This window comes from Ceratotherium simum, chromosome 15, assembly GCF_057802395.1.
Source record: "Ceratotherium simum simum isolate JZ-2026a chromosome 15, ASM5780239v1, whole genome shotgun sequence".
Taxonomy (NCBI): domain Eukaryota; kingdom Metazoa; phylum Chordata; class Mammalia; order Perissodactyla; family Rhinocerotidae; genus Ceratotherium; species Ceratotherium simum.
Window position 1 is genome coordinate 21,819,529 of NC_141914.1, and position 17,687 is coordinate 21,837,215.

Here is a 17,687-nt window from a genome sequence, read left to right on the forward strand (position 1 = left end):
TCTGATTATGAAGAATATTATCTGTTTTGTAGGGTCATTATAAGGCTTAAGTCTAAAGTGCTTAGCATAGTACTTAGCACGAAGTAAATACTCCATAAGTAGTGGCAGTTATTCTTATTATTAGCAGTAATAATAATAGTAGTTATTGTTATAATTATTACTCTCTCCTGTATGTTAGATCGTGATCAGGGTAAAGAGAAACAAGGTTGAGAACAATCTTGACTCATGATGGGTCTCTGCTCTAGACTATGCCACGTTTTGGGGATTAAAATTTGAGAGATTGGTCTGAACTCTCCTTGCCCCTGAGTCTTGATTTCCAAACTTTAGGCTCATTGTCCTGTCTCCTAGTTATATCAAGACATCATGCCTCCTAAACTGGATTTCTACCTCCCTTCCAGCCTCCTCTGATTCAGATATCCTTTCTGAAGCACTGCTTTCATTATTTCAATCCATCTCTCTTCCTCCTCCTCTGACCCCATGTCTCCTCATTAGTTATCAGATGAAGGCCAATTGTTAAACCTGGCATGCAAGGTTTTGAATTATTTCCTTTGCTGAATCCCTCTCAGTTTGGCTTATCCAGTTTGTTCTGGGATGGTTTAAAGATTGTAGTCCAAATCTCAAACAACTGGTTCTTCTCTGTTTAAGATAGTGTTGAAGGCGGAGGGAGCCGTAGTCTTTCAACCCATCATGAGAAGTTGTCGGCCTCTATATACAGGGGCCTAAAGTGAGTCTGTGGCCAGTTTTGTCATTTAAGGTGTAAGGTATGGTTATCATTAGAAGTTCCTTCCTCTGCCTCAGTTTATTTTTACTGTAGAATTGATAGATTAAGATTAATTGGTAGATTAAGCTTTCCTGAATATCTTTCCCAGAACCAGTCTTCTTTATTGAAGTTTGGGCTCCCTTTATTTTGAAGATTCAAATAATGACATGACGTTTTTGGATCTGGGTGTCTTTGGCTAAACATTGGTTAGAGCTATAAAAGTATCCTCATGACTACTCTCATTGAATTCCCTCCATGTAGGGTTTTTCTCACACCTGGTGAGGTGTTTTCATTGGTGATTGTTTTGGGAATTTGAGTGGTTGTGTATCTTTTTAATTGTAACCACTTGTTCAGCCTGTGTTCCATAATTGTGCTGTTTTACCTTTTCACAGATAGCTAGTCATAACAACAACTATAAACAAGCTAAAATACTTTTAGTCACCAATTTATTCATTTGCAAATACTCATTGAGTACCTCTTGTGTGTAAGAAACTGAACTATACGTTGGAGATGTATAGAGACAACTAAAAATAATGACTGACATTTATTGATTGTTTTCTAAGTGCCAGACACTGTCCTAGGGGCTTTGTAGTCATTATTTTATTTAATCCTCATTATATAAGGTAGGTATTATTATCCCCATTTTACAGACAAGAAAACTGAGATGTGGGAAAATTAAGTAACTTGCCAAATCACACAGTTATGATGGGGCTGGATACCAAAATAGTGGAATATGACTCCAAAGTTCATGATTTTGTCCAAATACAATCACTGCCTTCAAGGGACTTAGAGTATAGTAACAGAGATTAAACATGAACCCATAAAAAACCAAATAACCCAATTTAAAAATGGGTAAAGGATCTGATAGACATTTCTCCAAAGAAGATATAGAAATAGCCAATAAGTACATGAAAAGTTGCTCAATATCATTAGCAAATGCAAATCAAAACCACAAAGAGAAACACTCACACCCATTAGGATGATTAGAACCAAAAGATAGGTAATGAGCGCTGGTGAGGATGTGGAGAAATTGGAGTCCTCATACACTGCTGGTGAGGATGTAATAAGGTGCAGCTTCTTTGGAAAAGAGTCTGGTAGTTCTTCAAAAATTTAAAAAAATAGAATTATCATGTGACTCACTAATTCCACTCCTAGATATATATCTAAGAGCACTGAAAACATGTCCACACAAAACCTTGTACATAAATGTTCATAGCAGCATTATTCATCATAGACAAAAAGTGGAAACAACCCAAATTTCTATCAACAGATGAGTGGATAAATAAAATGTGGATTTCCAGACAATGAATATTATTTAGCAATAAAAATAAATGAAGTACTGATACATGTTACAACATGGATAAATCCTGAAAACATTATGAAAACACATAAGTGACAGACACCAGTCACAAAAGACCACGTAATGTATGATTCCATTTATATGAAATATCCAAAATAGGCAAATCTATAGAAACAGAAAATAGATTAATGATTGCCAGGGGCTGGAGAGAGGAGGAATGAGGAGTGACTGCTAATGGGCACAGAGTTGCTTTTTAGCATGATGAAATGTTCTAAAGTTGATTGTGATGGTTGCACAATTCTGTGAATATACTGAAAACCATTGAATTATATACTTTAAGTAGATGAATTGTATGGTGTGTGAATTTCATCTCAGAAAGCTGTTATAAACCTGAGGTAACTGAAATATAAAGTAGCATTTGGTAACTGTCATACAGAGGCATAGCCAAATACTAGGGAAATTCAGAGGAAAGAGACCATTTCAGGCTGCTGCAGTTAGGAAAGTCTTCATTGGATGATGGGATTTTGGTAGAGATGGGATGAGGCGTATGAAATTGGAGGAAAGGACAAGAAGAAAGTATTTCTTGAGAAAAAAATGGCAAAAACGAAGGATTTTACAGCATACGTCTGGGAAATGGTGAAAGGTCTCGTTTGGCTGGTGTGCTTGGTGCTGGTGGTTACAATAACCAAGTATTGCCACACTTTGGAGAATATGGGAGAAAATATTTAAAATTATAACTTTGCCCCCTAAATCTAAGGAGCACTGTTATGACATGGTATAAAGGAGGAGGAAAGCTTGAGATGATAAGTTGCTCTAGATCATGGTGGGAGAGGTATGAATACGAGGTGAGGAGATCATCTCTGAGTCTTTCCTTACTGGAAGCTCTAAATCCCATTTCCTTATTAGCTCATGTAGACATACATTCATGAAAAGACTGCCAGGCTTGGGGGAGTCCATGGAATGTGGCACCTGTAGAAAGAACCTTACAGTACAGAGTATTCTTCACGGTTTCTCAATACCGTGGTAGCATCAGGATGTTCCTCCTCTGCCTCAGTTTGGAAGTCTAATGTAGATCTAGACTCAAGCCCCGTAGCACGAATCAGAGAAGTGACATGAACTGATCACAATGATTTCATTCCATTGTATTCCATTCCCCAGTTATTTTATTGAGCATACTGTGTAAAAAATCTATGCTAGATGTTGTAGGAGCTTTAAAAACAAGACATCCCTCAACAGTTCATGTTAATGGATGTAGCTTTAAGCTTATCTTGAAACTTCATAAGATGTTTCCTTCACTTAGCCACTAAAAGTGACTAGAGGAACGGAGAGGTTCTGGAGATCCAAGGAGAGGAGCTAACCACACCATTCACAGCCAGGTGAGGTGAGGGATCCAAGACGAAACTGCCTCAGGCCCCGATCCCCAGCAGGAGGCCTCCTGGTCTTGTCTTTACCTTTCCTGCCCTGTTCTAATAAGCCTGTCTATCAGAAGTGTTCCTTCAAACCCTTGTCTAAAGTTCACCCCAGACTGTGTGCTGAGTGTAAGGACTGGGTCAACCCAGTTCAGACGCAGACTCAGTAATCCATGTGCTATGGGCCTGGAGAGGGAGGGGCACCCTAATAAAGAGCTGGCCACCACTGAACTTGAGTTTAAAGGGTAATGGGAAAGGCTTTGAACAGGAGACACAAACCATCCTTATCCCTAAGACGAAGACAATAGAGAATAAATCTCATTTGTTCTCCTTCCTCTACCCTCACTGTCTGTACCACATTATGTGTATAAGGTCTGTCTGTCCATGTTTTTATTTTTCAGTTATAAAGCATTTATTGTAATGTAAATGTAAAAGGTCACTATAGAAAATTCGGAGATATATGAAGAAAACAACTAAAATCACACATAATCTCACCATCTAGGAGTAACCACTGCTAATATTTTGGTGTATTTATTTTCTCTCTTTTCTATATGCACATATTTTTTCCCACAAAGTTGAAATCATACATTTGTGTAAACGTATATTGTTTTTTATTTTTATTTTTTCACTAAAAATGATAGAGTGAGCATTTTCTATCTTATTTATTTATTTATTTTTTTGTGAAGAAGATCAGCCCTGAGCTAACATCCAGGCTAATCCTCCTCTTTTTGCTGAGGAAGACCGACTCTGAGCTAATATCTATTGCCAATCGTCCTCCTTTTTTTTCCCCCAAAGCCCCAGTAGATAGTTGTATGTCATAGTTGCACATCCTTCTAGTTGCTGTATGTGGGACGCGGCCTCAGCATGGCCGGAGAAGCGGTGCATCTGTGCGCGCCCTGGATCCGAACCCGGGCCGCCAGTAGCGGAGCGCACGCACTTAACCACTAAGCCATGGGGCCGGCCCTCTGTTATTTAATTATTCTTCAAAAATGTGATTTTTTAAAATGGGCACAGAATGATTCTCCAATATTGGACATTATGGTGTTTTCTTAGCTCCACTCTTCTACCACAATGCCTTGCCAACAAGGCAGCTCTAAGAAATACCAAGTCTCACAGAGCTCGTTGCCAAGATTTTGCTGCAACAGCTTGGTAATAATAGTATCACCAAGCCTTCTCCCTGGGGCCTGCCACACAACCATCCCTTCAAAGACATGCTGACTCCACCTCACTTGCTTCTCACCTGGCTGATCAGAGGGACCAGCTGTGATACAGGTAAGCTCTTTCAATGAGGAGACTATTTATTTGAGAGAAATTGTTGACCATGACTGTGAACTGAAGGATAATGTGGATAATGGATTTTGTGAGTGAAGTGTTTAGTTATCTACTCCAACTGTATCTGGTCCCTTTACGCTTATGTCTCCACATAGAGCTGGTTCATAGATTTCTCATAGTTTTTCTGTACATGCGAGGTGAAAAGGGTACAAGCTCTGGAGGCAATGCCTGGGTGCATTGCTGGAATTTTCTGTTTTGGCATAGTTGATTCTTATCCTTAGTAGTGTATGAATTTCTTTATTCTTTTTCCTGTTATATAGTGAAACTTTGTAAGAATGTTACACCAAATTCAATTCAATTCAGTTAATGCAGTAAGCACTTATTGGGTACCTCTGAAGTATGGAACACCATGATGGATGTATGAAAGACAAAGAGGACCCAGCCCTGCCTGTAGGGAACTTACAGTCTAGTAGGGGTGATAAGATATGCATGCAAACAGCTATACGTAGACCAGATTATATGAATATTTAATGATGGAGAAATGCTCACAAAATAGTGTCATGAGGAAAATTAAATTGAACACTCACCTGTATATACAAATTGAGTTCTCTTAAAAGGTGCACATATGAAAAACTGAAAGGGAATACTCCAAAACGGTAATAGTGATTGTCTGGGCAATGGACTTAAAAGTAATTGCAATATTCTTCTTTATTCTTTTCTATTTTTTCAAACATTTTTTTACAATAAATTTGGTTTACTATTAGAATTGTTAAAAATAAGATTTATTAATGGGTGAGAGTACTATGAAAAAGTACAAAATACAGTGGAAGTGCAGAGGAGCAAAGATTATATCTGACTGGGGTGGGAGGAGGGGAAGGCTTTAGAATTTATGTCTTTCATAGTGAAAAATTTCCATCTTAGAAATAGATAATGAAATTTTATTGAGTTGAAAAGACATATTCCTACTTTTTTCCCTATGATATTTGACTATAATCTCTCTATTAACTATCTATAGCTCTAGTAGCTGCTGGCTGGAATATTACCTTTTAAATTTTATATTATTTTAGGTGTGTCTTTAAAATTTTTTACTAATCTACCACAGAGAGATATTTTCTAAATCAATAGCTGTCAATCATTAGTCGTATTCCTACTTAGGGTATATAGACTTGACGAAGAATCTCTCCATTTGTCCCACTGACCCCAGAAATGCTTTATTTGGTCACTGACTGGCAGGGGCTGCTCCTTAATGCTCCTGTTCCTCTGAAGACTTCTGTGTCTGTTAATATTCAACCCAGAGAGCACATATTCTCCAGGGTCTAATAGGCCTCTAGGAAAGAGACTTATTGTAACATTCCACATGCCATCTGCTCCATCAGCCTGTGAGCTGCCTGTTCTCTTGGTGGACACCCTGGGTGACAGGACTTCCCACAGTGAGTGTGAGTTGCAGAGGTTTGTCTAGACAGAATTTAGGTGACATGCACAGGCTTCAACTAACCTGAAAGGTGAGAGTCTCTGTTCTGTGTGACCCTGGATGAATTATTTACCTTCTCTGTGCCTTAGTTTTCTCTCCTATAAAATGGAGACAATAATAGTATTTACTTCACTGTCTTATTTTGAAGGTTAAATTTGGCATTTGTAAGCATTTGATATACAGTTGCTATTATTATGCTGTATCATAGAACTGGAAGATTGTGGTGGTGTTTTTTTCTCCTTAATAGATAACAGGAAGAAGAGGAGACAAGAAAATATTCTGAGAAGATATGATAATCTTACCTTTCTTACTTTGAAATAGTAAGGGATAAAAAAATACATAAAGAAATAATGCCACACGATGTGGTTCAGGCAAGGACAAAAGTATGTTCAAGATACACAAGGGGGAATGATGAACTGGCTATGGGATCAGGGAGGGCTCTGAGAAGTGCTACCTGGGCAGAGTTTTAAATGGTAAGTGAGTAGTGAGATGTAGCAGATGAGGGTGGTGGTGACGGGAGACATACCAGGCATGGACGGTCTGGACAGCACCATGACTTAGGCATGGTACTGGTGGAATTGAAGTGTGGGAGGATCAGTGAGAGATGAGACCAGACAGGAAGGCTGGATCCAGCTTGAGAGTAAGATTGTTTTTACCTGTATGTAGATGTACATTTGTGTCAGAGCTTCTCAAAAGGGCTGAGTGTTCCCCGAGCCCTTTATCCCACCCCTTCCAGAGCTGTCCTAGGCTCGTTAATACCATTCCCCTTAAAGTGCAGCCCTGGCTGGGAAGACTCATTTAGTACTGTCTGTTGGTTACTTTTTTCCATTTGGGAAGCATAACTTCCCAGATACACCTGTACATCTACTAGTTATACCTCTTCTGCTGCTGACTTTCCCCCAGCAACATGCAGAAAGGCCAGTGACAGTTGCTTGGGAAGCTGTCACTGACCCCTCAAACATCATCTCAGGGCTGACTGTGATCCAAATGAATTAACATATGACTCACCTAGAGAGACAGATTTGCATATTATAGAAATAGAGTTCCAGGTTCATATAGCAAAGCAAATAAATCTGCACAGGATCAGCCTGAGTGAACTTGACTTGGTGGGCATCCCACGTCGAATGCTGAGGTGCGGGAAGCCTCTGTTGGCTAAGGGCGCATCTGGTGGGCGTGGAGTATGGAGGTGGTGCCTGTGGGGGCCTTCCTTGGACCTAGCAAGGGTGGCTGGGTTCTGCTGGCCCACACTCTTTCTTGGCTGAAGCAAATTTTCTGCCTTTTTTTAATTCCTTACAGAATGTCTTTCTTTTTGGTGACTGTCAACATACTTCTACTTGTTCGTGCTGCTGGTGAGTCACTTCAAAAAAATGTTGTGGGCATTTCTGAAATAGCTTTGGGATAGTGAGGAAAATAGTGATTTGGAGATTTAGAAAAACACAAACCAAGCAAATGATTTAACCTTTCTGAACCCCAGTCTTTTCATTTGTTAGATGAAAACAACAGTGCTGTATTTGTTTCACAGGAAATGGTGAAGAGCAGATGGGAAACTATAACAGACACGAATTGTAAAGCATTATTGTTTACTCTATTTTTGTTTTTTAAAATGAGAACAACCTCCCCATCCCCCTAATTTGGTTTGTCTGTTTGAGGCCATATCTGGATGACTACACTTATTCACACGTATAATTTGAATTCTCTCAACCAAAAAAAAAAAAAATCTAGACACTGCTCCCAACTTCAAGTGACTCTGACAAGTGTAAATTTCGATATAGTATCACAGAATATTTGAAATCAGTCTGTCCTGAAAAATCTAGATGGGCAGTCAACACAGGGTTTATGTAACTCTTTATCTTCAAACATTTTGGGATGAACAGTATATAGATGTTGAAGATATTAATGTAATTCAGCTAACCAAAAGTATATACGCAAAAATTTCTTTAAAAAAACATGTGTATCCCAAACCTGCAATATAACTACTCCACAAAGTGATCAAACACATTTATAGTTTTCAGGCATATGCCATCACTCAGGGACCTACAGCAGTTCTGCCAGTCTTTGAGAGGTGGCAGCAGCTTGAAGGCGTCTTCAGGCTCCACAGATCTACTCAGGAGTAGAGGCCTGGTCTACCCAGATTACATTTACTGGCTCTTTTCGTTTGATGCTTGGTTACTCTGTGTGTGTGTGTGTGTGTGTGTGTGTGTGTGTGTGTGTGTGTGTGTAGAGGGGAGCACTAAGACAAAGTGAAATGGTAATCCACTCATAGTCAGGAAGAACCTAACAAAATAAATTGAAGGAATGGGTGTGTATGTAAATGAGAAAGAGAAAGGTGTGTGAATTCTAAAAATATCTTACATTTTATAGCAACATTGACAACATACTACCATGTGCTAGGTACTAGAGTAGGTGCTTTAGATATAATATCTTTCCACAGTTTTCAAAGTGTTTTCCCCATTATAAGCTTTTTGCTGAGCTTTTGCCTCAGCTTCTTAGGCCTTGGGAAGGTAGAGACACAATGGTCTAGAAATAATACAGATTGAAATAGACAAAAGAGTTATTCAGATTCAAGTAGGACCATCTGCAGACATAAGGCAGAAGTTGGCTTTTCTATTACCAATTACATCATCAGTAGATCGTGTTTCATGATTAATTGGCTAGAGCCTTTGGATTCCTGAATCTGAGACCCTTTCCCTTGGGGCCAGAAAGGGTACAGCTGTAGGAAGACCTCCTGGGTATAACCTGAGAAGCTAGGATCAAGGACCCCTCATGAGTCAGCTACATATTCTTATGAGAGATTGGGAATAGGGACAGCTTACTAACGTATCCACCCATCTGGTCCACTCCTGTCCCTCTGGAAAATGACTGAGCCATGTCATATAAAAACAGTCCCTAAGATCCCAATTGTTGTTGTATTTCATAACAACCCTGGGGCAGGTGTTCTTATCCTAATTATACATAAGGAAACTGTAATTCAGAGGGATGAAGTGATTTGCCCGATGCCAAATGACCAGTAGGATGGATTTAGAACTAGACCTTGAATTTACAAATCTTCAGACTAGGATTTGTTTATAACTATAGTCCACTGCCTCTGGTTTCTAACCACATCAGACAAATAACAATTTGATCAGGAAAGCACTTAGTTTTTTCACATGCAAATCTAGCCTTCTAAAGGTTGTGTAAGTTGTCCTAGCCTCCTTCTTCCATTCTCGTCTGTCTTCCTTTGTATTCATTCAGTCATTTATTTAATTAGTCATTGATTCATTCATCAAACTGTTAGAAGAAAGAACACGGCTCAGATGGGGGGCTCCGGATCCAGCCTGCCAGGGTTTGGGTCATAGCCCTACCACTCACTAGCTGTGTGTTCCTGACTGACTTACTTTACCTCACTGTGCCTTGGTTGTCTCAGTGGTCAATTGGGGGATAGAATAGTACCTAAGTCAGTATTAGTATGCAGATTAAGTGAATAAATTCAGGAAAAGTGTTTAAAATATGTCCAGCACATTGTAAACAATTAATAAATGTTACCTTATATATTAGAGTTCTCCAGAAAAAGAGAACAATCAAAATCTATGTAAAGAGATCATGTGATTATGGAGGTGAGCAGTCCCAAGATCTGCAGTGGACAAGCTGGAGACCCAGAAAAGCGATAGTATAGTTCCAGTCTGAGTTGGAAGGCTCAAGACCCAAGAAGAACCTATGTTTCATTTTGAGTCTGAAAGCAGGAAAAGATGGAAGTCTCAGCTCAAATAGCCAGGCAAGTTCCCTATTACTCAAGGGAGGGTCAGCGTTTTTATTCTATTGAGGCCTTCAACTGATTGAATGAGGACCACCCACATTAGACAGGACAATCAGAGTTACTGAGTCTACCAATTCAAATGTTAATCTCATCCAAAACACCTTCACTTACATGCCCAGAATAGTGTTTGACCAAATATCTGGGCACCCTGTGACCCAGTCAAATCGACACATAAAGTTAACCATCATACCTGATATTTTCTTACTGTATCAAGTCCCATGCTAGGTACTCGTGAAACAGGATGGTTAAGATATAGTCTCTGCCTTCTGTGGATAGTCTATGGTCAACCCCACCAAGAGCTACGTGGTTGCCACTGCTGGAATGAGCAGATTGCATCTGTTACTCAGCTGGAATGTCCCCTTGGAATGGCTTAGAAGCTTCCTTGCCTACTAACTTGCACCATTTGGTTTTTCCGTTGGTGCTTCATGTATTTTTTCTTCTATTTCTTCTCACCTTATTATATCAAACAGCACCCTTACTCAGGCTCACACTGGCTAGCTCTTCCTCCTTTCTGATGCTTGTTATCTACACAGTGTCTCTAGGAGAATAAAAGATTCCCTTCTTATTGGAGTCTCTACTTTCATAATGCTTCAGTTTCATTATTCTGTCTTACACAAGTTGGGAATTTAATTAGTCTCACAGGCTCAAAAGTTTGGTAATGATGACCTGAAAAGTTCTTTTTAAACTCCACAGGGTCTTGTTTCTTTCTGTAGTGCTAACAGTATCCTACTTTGTGACCCTGAGCAACTTTTTCCTGGCTTTCAGTTTTGTCTTTTAGCAGCAGAGACATTTGGCAGAAGATCTCTGACTTGGAAGCCCATTTATAACGTAAAGTAAGGAGGGATTGTTCTGATTGAAGTGGAAAGGGGGTGGAGGTCTCACTGATTTGGTCTTCCCTTGGCTGTCAATAGCAAACTCTGGGGTGGGCTTTGGGGAAAATAGTTTGAAAAGATTTAATCAAATGATCTCTAAGCTTTCTTCCAGCTCTAAGCTATCAGGATTCTATTCCATGTCATGATTCTATGAATAGTACATAGGGCATGGCTGTATTCCCCACAGCCTGTACCCACTTCTGTTGATAATTCTGCTCAGACCAGTAGGTATTTGAGGCAGGTAGAATAGACTGACTTACTGAAAATCTGTTTCTGCTTTCTGATGTGTCTTCCTGGATTGCTGAGATTAGAGAGTAAAAAACTACATTTCTAAGCTTCCTTTGCATTTTGGGTTCTGGAAATGATATATGCTCTGCCAATCTGATTAAATTGGCAACTGATTTAGGTGGGGAGAAAGGTGATAGTGCCTGAGGCATCCTTTCTATTGCCAGTGTGAATCTAGCAGGTGCAATCTGGCTCTGGAGCTGATGCCTGCAGTGATGACTTCCTGATTTAACAGCTTCCTGATATGGCAAAGGCAGCATCCACTGGCAGACCAGCTCTGCAGTGCTGTTCTGAGCCTGACATAATGTGGGGAAGGACAGAACACACACATTGCCAAGTCTCACCTTCCACGACTTCTTTGGGCTCATTCTTCCAGCTAGAGTGATTTCTTTTATCTGTTATTAACCTGAATACAAGAGCTGAGTTTCACTGGTCTCTATAAGTACTTTACTAACTTCATTTCTTCTTTGATGTTCTTAGTGTCTACAGAAGAGTTACGGGCCCACCCTTTCACTGATGTTACCCTCTCCTGCCATTTCTCCTTTGTAGAGGGCCCAGAAAATCTTGAGTTTTCTTGGGAAAGAGAAGACATCAAAGAGGAATATGAGGTAGAGGATGATAAAGAATATTACCGCTTTTTCAGGTACTATGATTTTTTTGAAGTTTTCTCAAAGTTGGTTTACCAGTTTCACAATAACACAGAGCAACTAGAGGATCAAAACTCCTTGTATGAGGGAAGAGTCTCCGTGGATCACGCTGGAATTTCTGAGGGGACTCTATCACTTTTACTAAGAAATGTGAATTTTATGGATGAAGCTATTTATAAGTGCTCAGCCATCACACCAAATGGAAGAGGTGAAAGTACAATTAAGCTAATAGTAGAAGGTAAGGGAATTTATTGCATGAACTTGGTTTCAAGCTCTATCTCTGTTCATGGGGTAAATTATAAGTTTTCTCTTCTGGTGTTCTCACTTTTTCTCTTCTACTCAAATATTATAGGCTCTTCCTATTCCCATCATGAGAGTCTGGTATTTGGAATGTCAATTCATCTTAGCTAAAAATATTACTCTGAACCAAAGTTGCTGTATCTGCACTTATCCACATCATTCACTCATTCAAACAAGAAGCAAAACATAAAAAAAACAAAAACACTGGCCTTATCCGAAACTCACCAAACAAATTGTAACATTAAAAAGCCAAAATGTTACATCACATAATACTCCTACATGAAAACTCTGAGATATGATGTGTGGTTTAGTGAGAAGAGCCCTGCATTGGGAGTCAGGAGGTTCTAGTTCTAATTCTGGGTGACTCTGGACAACTCCTGTAGCTTTTCTAGACTTCATTTACTCACTATTAAAATGTCGGGTTGGAGTGGATCTCCATAGTGCCCCAGGGATCCTCACCCTTCTCAGGATTGCATACAGAGTGGTCTTCTCCCCACCAGAGATCTCATGAGGGTTGAGAGAGGCATGGCAGAATTCCTCCAGGGTAAAAGTTGGAATTGATGGGAAGGTGGTGGTGAGAATCATTTGTTATCGTCTATGATTCTCAGTAGGGTATCTGAGGTCAGCAGAGAGTCTGAGATGAACCCCCCAAAGAAGAGAAGAAGCAGTGGTAGGTGAGACCTGAAGGGCAGGAGCATATGTGTATCCTGATTTTCTCTCACTGTGCCTGGATCAAAATTTTAACTACAGTGAACCTTAAGATGTGTTGCCTACATAAAGGTTAATGTGAAAACTCAGGGTAAGATTTCTGCTAGCCTGATCCTCCTGGGTCTGAGATAAAAAAGGAACTACTTGTTTTATTTTTTTCCAACCAGACTCTGAAATGCCCCAGGTGCAGTTTGATAGGATTAATGATGAGAACGTGGCCACGTGTATCTCCAAGGGCTGGTACCTCACGCCCAATGTGACCTGGCTGGACCGGGCAGAGAGGGACTTGAGCAACCACAGCACCGTGGAGGTCCTGGAGGAACAGATGAATGGCTTCTACAGGGTGTTCTCCGTCCTGAAATACCCTGTCAAGTTAAATGAGATCTATGTCTGCCGCATAACAGAGACAGATGTGAACAACCAGCCCTTCAGAATCATCCGCAAGTACCCGAGTAAGTGAGTGGAAGCACAGTGTATTTCACCACAAAGAAGTCATCATTCATTAATATTTATTGAATGCCAAATGTATCAGGCACTCTTGGGCACTTTGGAGATTTAAAGAAACATCAGGAACATAAGCTTGCAGCCTGGGGCAAGAGAAAGTGGTGAGGTGGAGTCTCTTTGGGTTTGAAAAAAGCCCACACTTCAGGGACTGACAGCTTTGACCCTGATCCGTGTGGCTGTTACTATTGGTGAGGCTTCTCTTCCTCTGTTAAAGACATCAGCTTTATGATGTGACAGGCTGAGTAGGCACAGCTGTCATTTATCAGCTTCTCACCACATGCCTGGTCCTTTACATATGCCATATTAAGTCCTTGACTCAACCCTGCAAGGTAATTATTATTGCTGACCCCCTCCTGGATGAGGAAACCAAGAAGTTAAACCATTTGACTAAGGACACGGCTAATAAGCACAAGAATTAGGATTCAAACCCATTCTTTCTAAATCCAAACTTCATGTACTTTATTTTCTTACACCACACAGCATTTATATATCTAAGACTGTACACTGCATGAATAGATCTAAATCATATATTTGACCCCAGGTACTTTCCACTCTAACATGGTTAACTCAGGGGCATTAAGTTCCTGTGTTACAGCATCCAGAGGCTCAGGCAGAGCAATTGATCTATGCTGCCACCTGTGGCCTCACCTACCTCTTCCCAGGAGGAAGGTGTTGGTGATGAGTAAACTTGCACCATAAGCTAATTCCTTCTACTTTTTTGTGTCCCTGACTTAGATCCTTTCCAAGACCTTCTTGGAGGGTTAGACCTGGCAGGGACTTTAGCCATCATCTTCTACTAACCACAGCATGTAGGAATGAGGAAACAGAAGCTTAGAGAGCTAAGATAGTTGTCCAAGGTCAGACAGCCTCTATACAAGACGTATTAAGGGAGTCTGGATTCATGCAAAGGTTGGTTGGTCACCTTTCAGGTATAGTCTATATGGTCCTGGCAATTAATTGAAGCATTCAGGTCACTTTTGCAATCCTGGATCTCCCAGTAACTATCTGTGAATATTGTACAACTGTTAAATTATTGACTAAAATTTTTAATGACGTAGAGAAAGGCTCCCAATGTAAGTTAAGTTAAAAAAAGCAATATGTAAGCTAGCATGAGCCCAAGTTGTTAAACAATATGCAGATTAAAAAGATAGAAATTGTTATAATAATAATTATTAACAACAATTACTGGTTACTTCTGCATGTTGGGATTATAGGCAATTTTTATTTTCTTTGTAGTTTTCTGTCTTATGCAACATTCTATGATGAACATGTATTATTTTTATAATCCAAAAAAGCTTTTTTAACATCTTTATGAAATATAATTCACATGCCATAAAATTCATACATCTGAAGTGTACCATTCAATTGTCTTAGTGTATTCCCAGAGTTGTACAACCATCACCACTGTCCAATTTTAGAACATTTTCATTACCCTAAAAAGAATCCCCACGCTCATTAGCAGTTACTCTCCATTCCTCCCACCATATTCCCCAGTCCTAGGCAAAAACTGATCTGCATTCTGACTATTACAGATTTGCCTATTTGGACCTTTCATATAAATGGAATCACACAATCTGTGGTAACTGACTTCTTTCACTCAACATAATGTTTTCAAGGTTCATCATGTTGTAGCATGTATCAGCGCTTCACTTATTTTTATTGCTGAATAATATTCCATTGTATGGATATACCACATCTTATTGATTCATTCATCAGTTGATGGAAATTTGGGTTGTTTCCACTTTTTGGCTGTGATGAATGATGCTGCTATGAACATTGGTGTACAAGTTTTTGTGTGGACATATGTTTTTATTTACCTTGGTATATACATAGACGTGAAATTTCTAGATCATATGGTAACTATTTTTTAATGAATTACCAGACTGTTTTCCAAAGTGGCTGTACCATTTTACATTCCCACCAGCAGTGTATGAGTGTTCAAATTTCTTATCACCCTTGTCAGTACTCATTATTACCTGTCTTTTTTTTTTTTCCTGAGGAAGATTAGCCCTGAGCTAACATCTGTTGCCAATCTTCCTCTTTTTGCTTGAGGAAGATCCACTCTGTGCTAACATCTGTGCCAATCTTCCTCTATTTTGTATGTGGGTCGCCACCACAGCATGGCCACTGACAAGTGGTGTAGGTCCGTGCCCAGGAACTGAACCTGGGCTGCCAAAGTGGAGCATGCCGAATTTAACTACTGGGCCACAGGGCCGGCCCCCTGTCTTTTTTATTTTAGTCATTCTAGTGGATGTGAATTTTATCTCATTGTGGTTTTTATTTGCATTTCTCTGATGGCTAATGATGTTGAGCATCATTCCATGTGCTTATTGGTGATTTGTTTATCTTCTTTGGAGAAATATCCATTCAAATCCTTTGCCTATTTTTTAAAAATGGGTTATTTATCTTTTTATTATTGAGTTATAAGACTTCTTTACATATTTCGGATACCAGTCCCTTATCTAATATATGGTTTGCCAATATTTTTTCACCTTCTGTGGGTTATCTTTTCACTTCATGATGATGTTCTTTGAAGCAGTAAAGTTTCTGATTTTGATGAGGTCCAATTTATCTATTTTTGTTGTCACTAGCGCTTTTGGTGTCATATCTAAGAAATCATTGCCTAGTCCAAGATCACAAAGATTTACTCCTATGTTTTCTTCTAAGAGTTTTATGATTTGAGCTCCTACATTTAGGCCTATGATCCATTTTACGTTAATTTTTGTATATGGTATGAGATAGGGGTCCAACATCATTCTTTTGTGTATAGATATTCAGTCTTCCCAGGATCATTTATTGAAAAGACTATTCTTTCCCCATTGAATTGTCTTAACATCCTTGTCAAAAATCAACTGACCATAAACATAGGGTTTATTTCTGGACTCTCAGTTCCATTCCGTTGAATTATGTATCTAGCCTTATGCCAGTACCACACTGTCTTGATTACTATCACTTTTTAGTAAGTTTTGACACAGGGAAGTGAGTCCTCCAACTTTGTTTTTTTTTCAAGATTGTTTTGATATTTCCATATGAACTTTAAGATCAGCTTGTCAATTTCTACAAAAAAAAGGCACCTGAGATTTTGATAGGGAATATGTTGAATCTATAGATCGATTTCGAGAGTACTGCCATTTTGTGTGTGGATGTGTGTGAGGAAGATTAGCCCTGAGCTAACATCTGTCGCCAGTCCTCCTCTTTTTGCTGAGAAAGACAGGCCCTGGGCTAACATCAGTGCCCATCTTCCTCTACTTTATATGGGACGTTGCCATAGCATGGCTTGACAAGCTGTGTGTCGGTGTGCGCCCAGATCCCGGCCGCCGGCTGCAGTGGAGCACGTGCACTTAACCACTACACCACTGGGCCGGCCCTAGAGAGTGCTGCCATTTTAACAATATTGTCTTCCAATCTATGAACGTGAATGTTTTCCATTTCTTTAGGTCTTCTGTAATTTCTTTCAGTGGTGTTTTGTAGTTTTCAATGTATGAGTCTTGTACTTCTTTTTTTTTTTTTTTAATTTTTTGTTTATTGCAGTAATATTGGTTTATAACATTGTATAAATTTCAGGTGTACATCATTGTACTTCTATTTCTGCATAGATTACATCATGTTCACCACCAAAATACTAATTACAACCCATCACTACACACATGTACCGAATTATCCCTTTCACCCTCCTCCCTCCCCCCTTCCCCTCTGGTAACCACCAATCCAATCTCTGGCCCTATGTGTTTGTTTATTGTTGTTGTACTTCTTCTTTTGTTAAATTTATTCCTAAGAATTTTATTCTTTTTGATGCTTTGTAAATGCAATTGCTTTCTTAATTTTATTTTTGGAATGTTCTTTTCTAGTATAAAGAAATACAATTGACTTTTGCATATTGATTTTGTATCTTGCAACCTAGTTGAATTTGTTTATTAGTTATAATAGTATTTTTGTGGATTCCTTAGTATTTTCTACATACAAGATCGTGTTATCTATGAAGTTCCTTTCCCAATCATGATTACTTATATTTCATTTTCTTGCCTAACTGCCCTGACTAGAACCTCCAGTGCAATGCTGAATAGAAGTTAGAGTAAACATTCTTGCTTTGTACTTGATCTGAAGGACAAAGCATTCAGTCTTTCATCATTAAATATGATGTTAGTTGTGGGTTTATTGTACATGGACTTTATCAGGTTGAGAATGTTGTCTTCTATTGCTAGTTTGCTGAGTGTTTTTATCATGAATGAATTTAGGATTTTGCCAAATGCTTTTTCTGCATCTATTAAGGTAACCACTGTGGTCTTTGTCCTTTATTCTATTAATATAGTGTATTACACTGATTGATTTTTGTATACTGAACTGACCTTGTATTCCTGGAATATAT

The 17,687-nt window shown here is 39.2% G+C and overlaps 1 protein-coding gene across 1 annotated transcript; it reads left to right on the forward strand.

Moving 5' to 3' along the window:
- Positions 1-7,509: 7,509 nt before the first annotated feature.
- LOC101400631 (V-set domain-containing T-cell activation inhibitor 1-like) lies at positions 7,510-13,277 on the forward strand. Its single transcript, XM_014792196.2, has 3 exons — positions 7,510-7,561; positions 11,643-12,047; positions 12,985-13,277. The coding sequence occupies exons 1-3, from the start codon at positions 7,510-7,512 to the stop codon at positions 13,275-13,277; spliced, it is 750 nt and encodes a 249-aa protein (XP_014647682.2).
- The last annotated feature ends 4,410 nt before the right edge of the window (positions 13,278-17,687 follow it).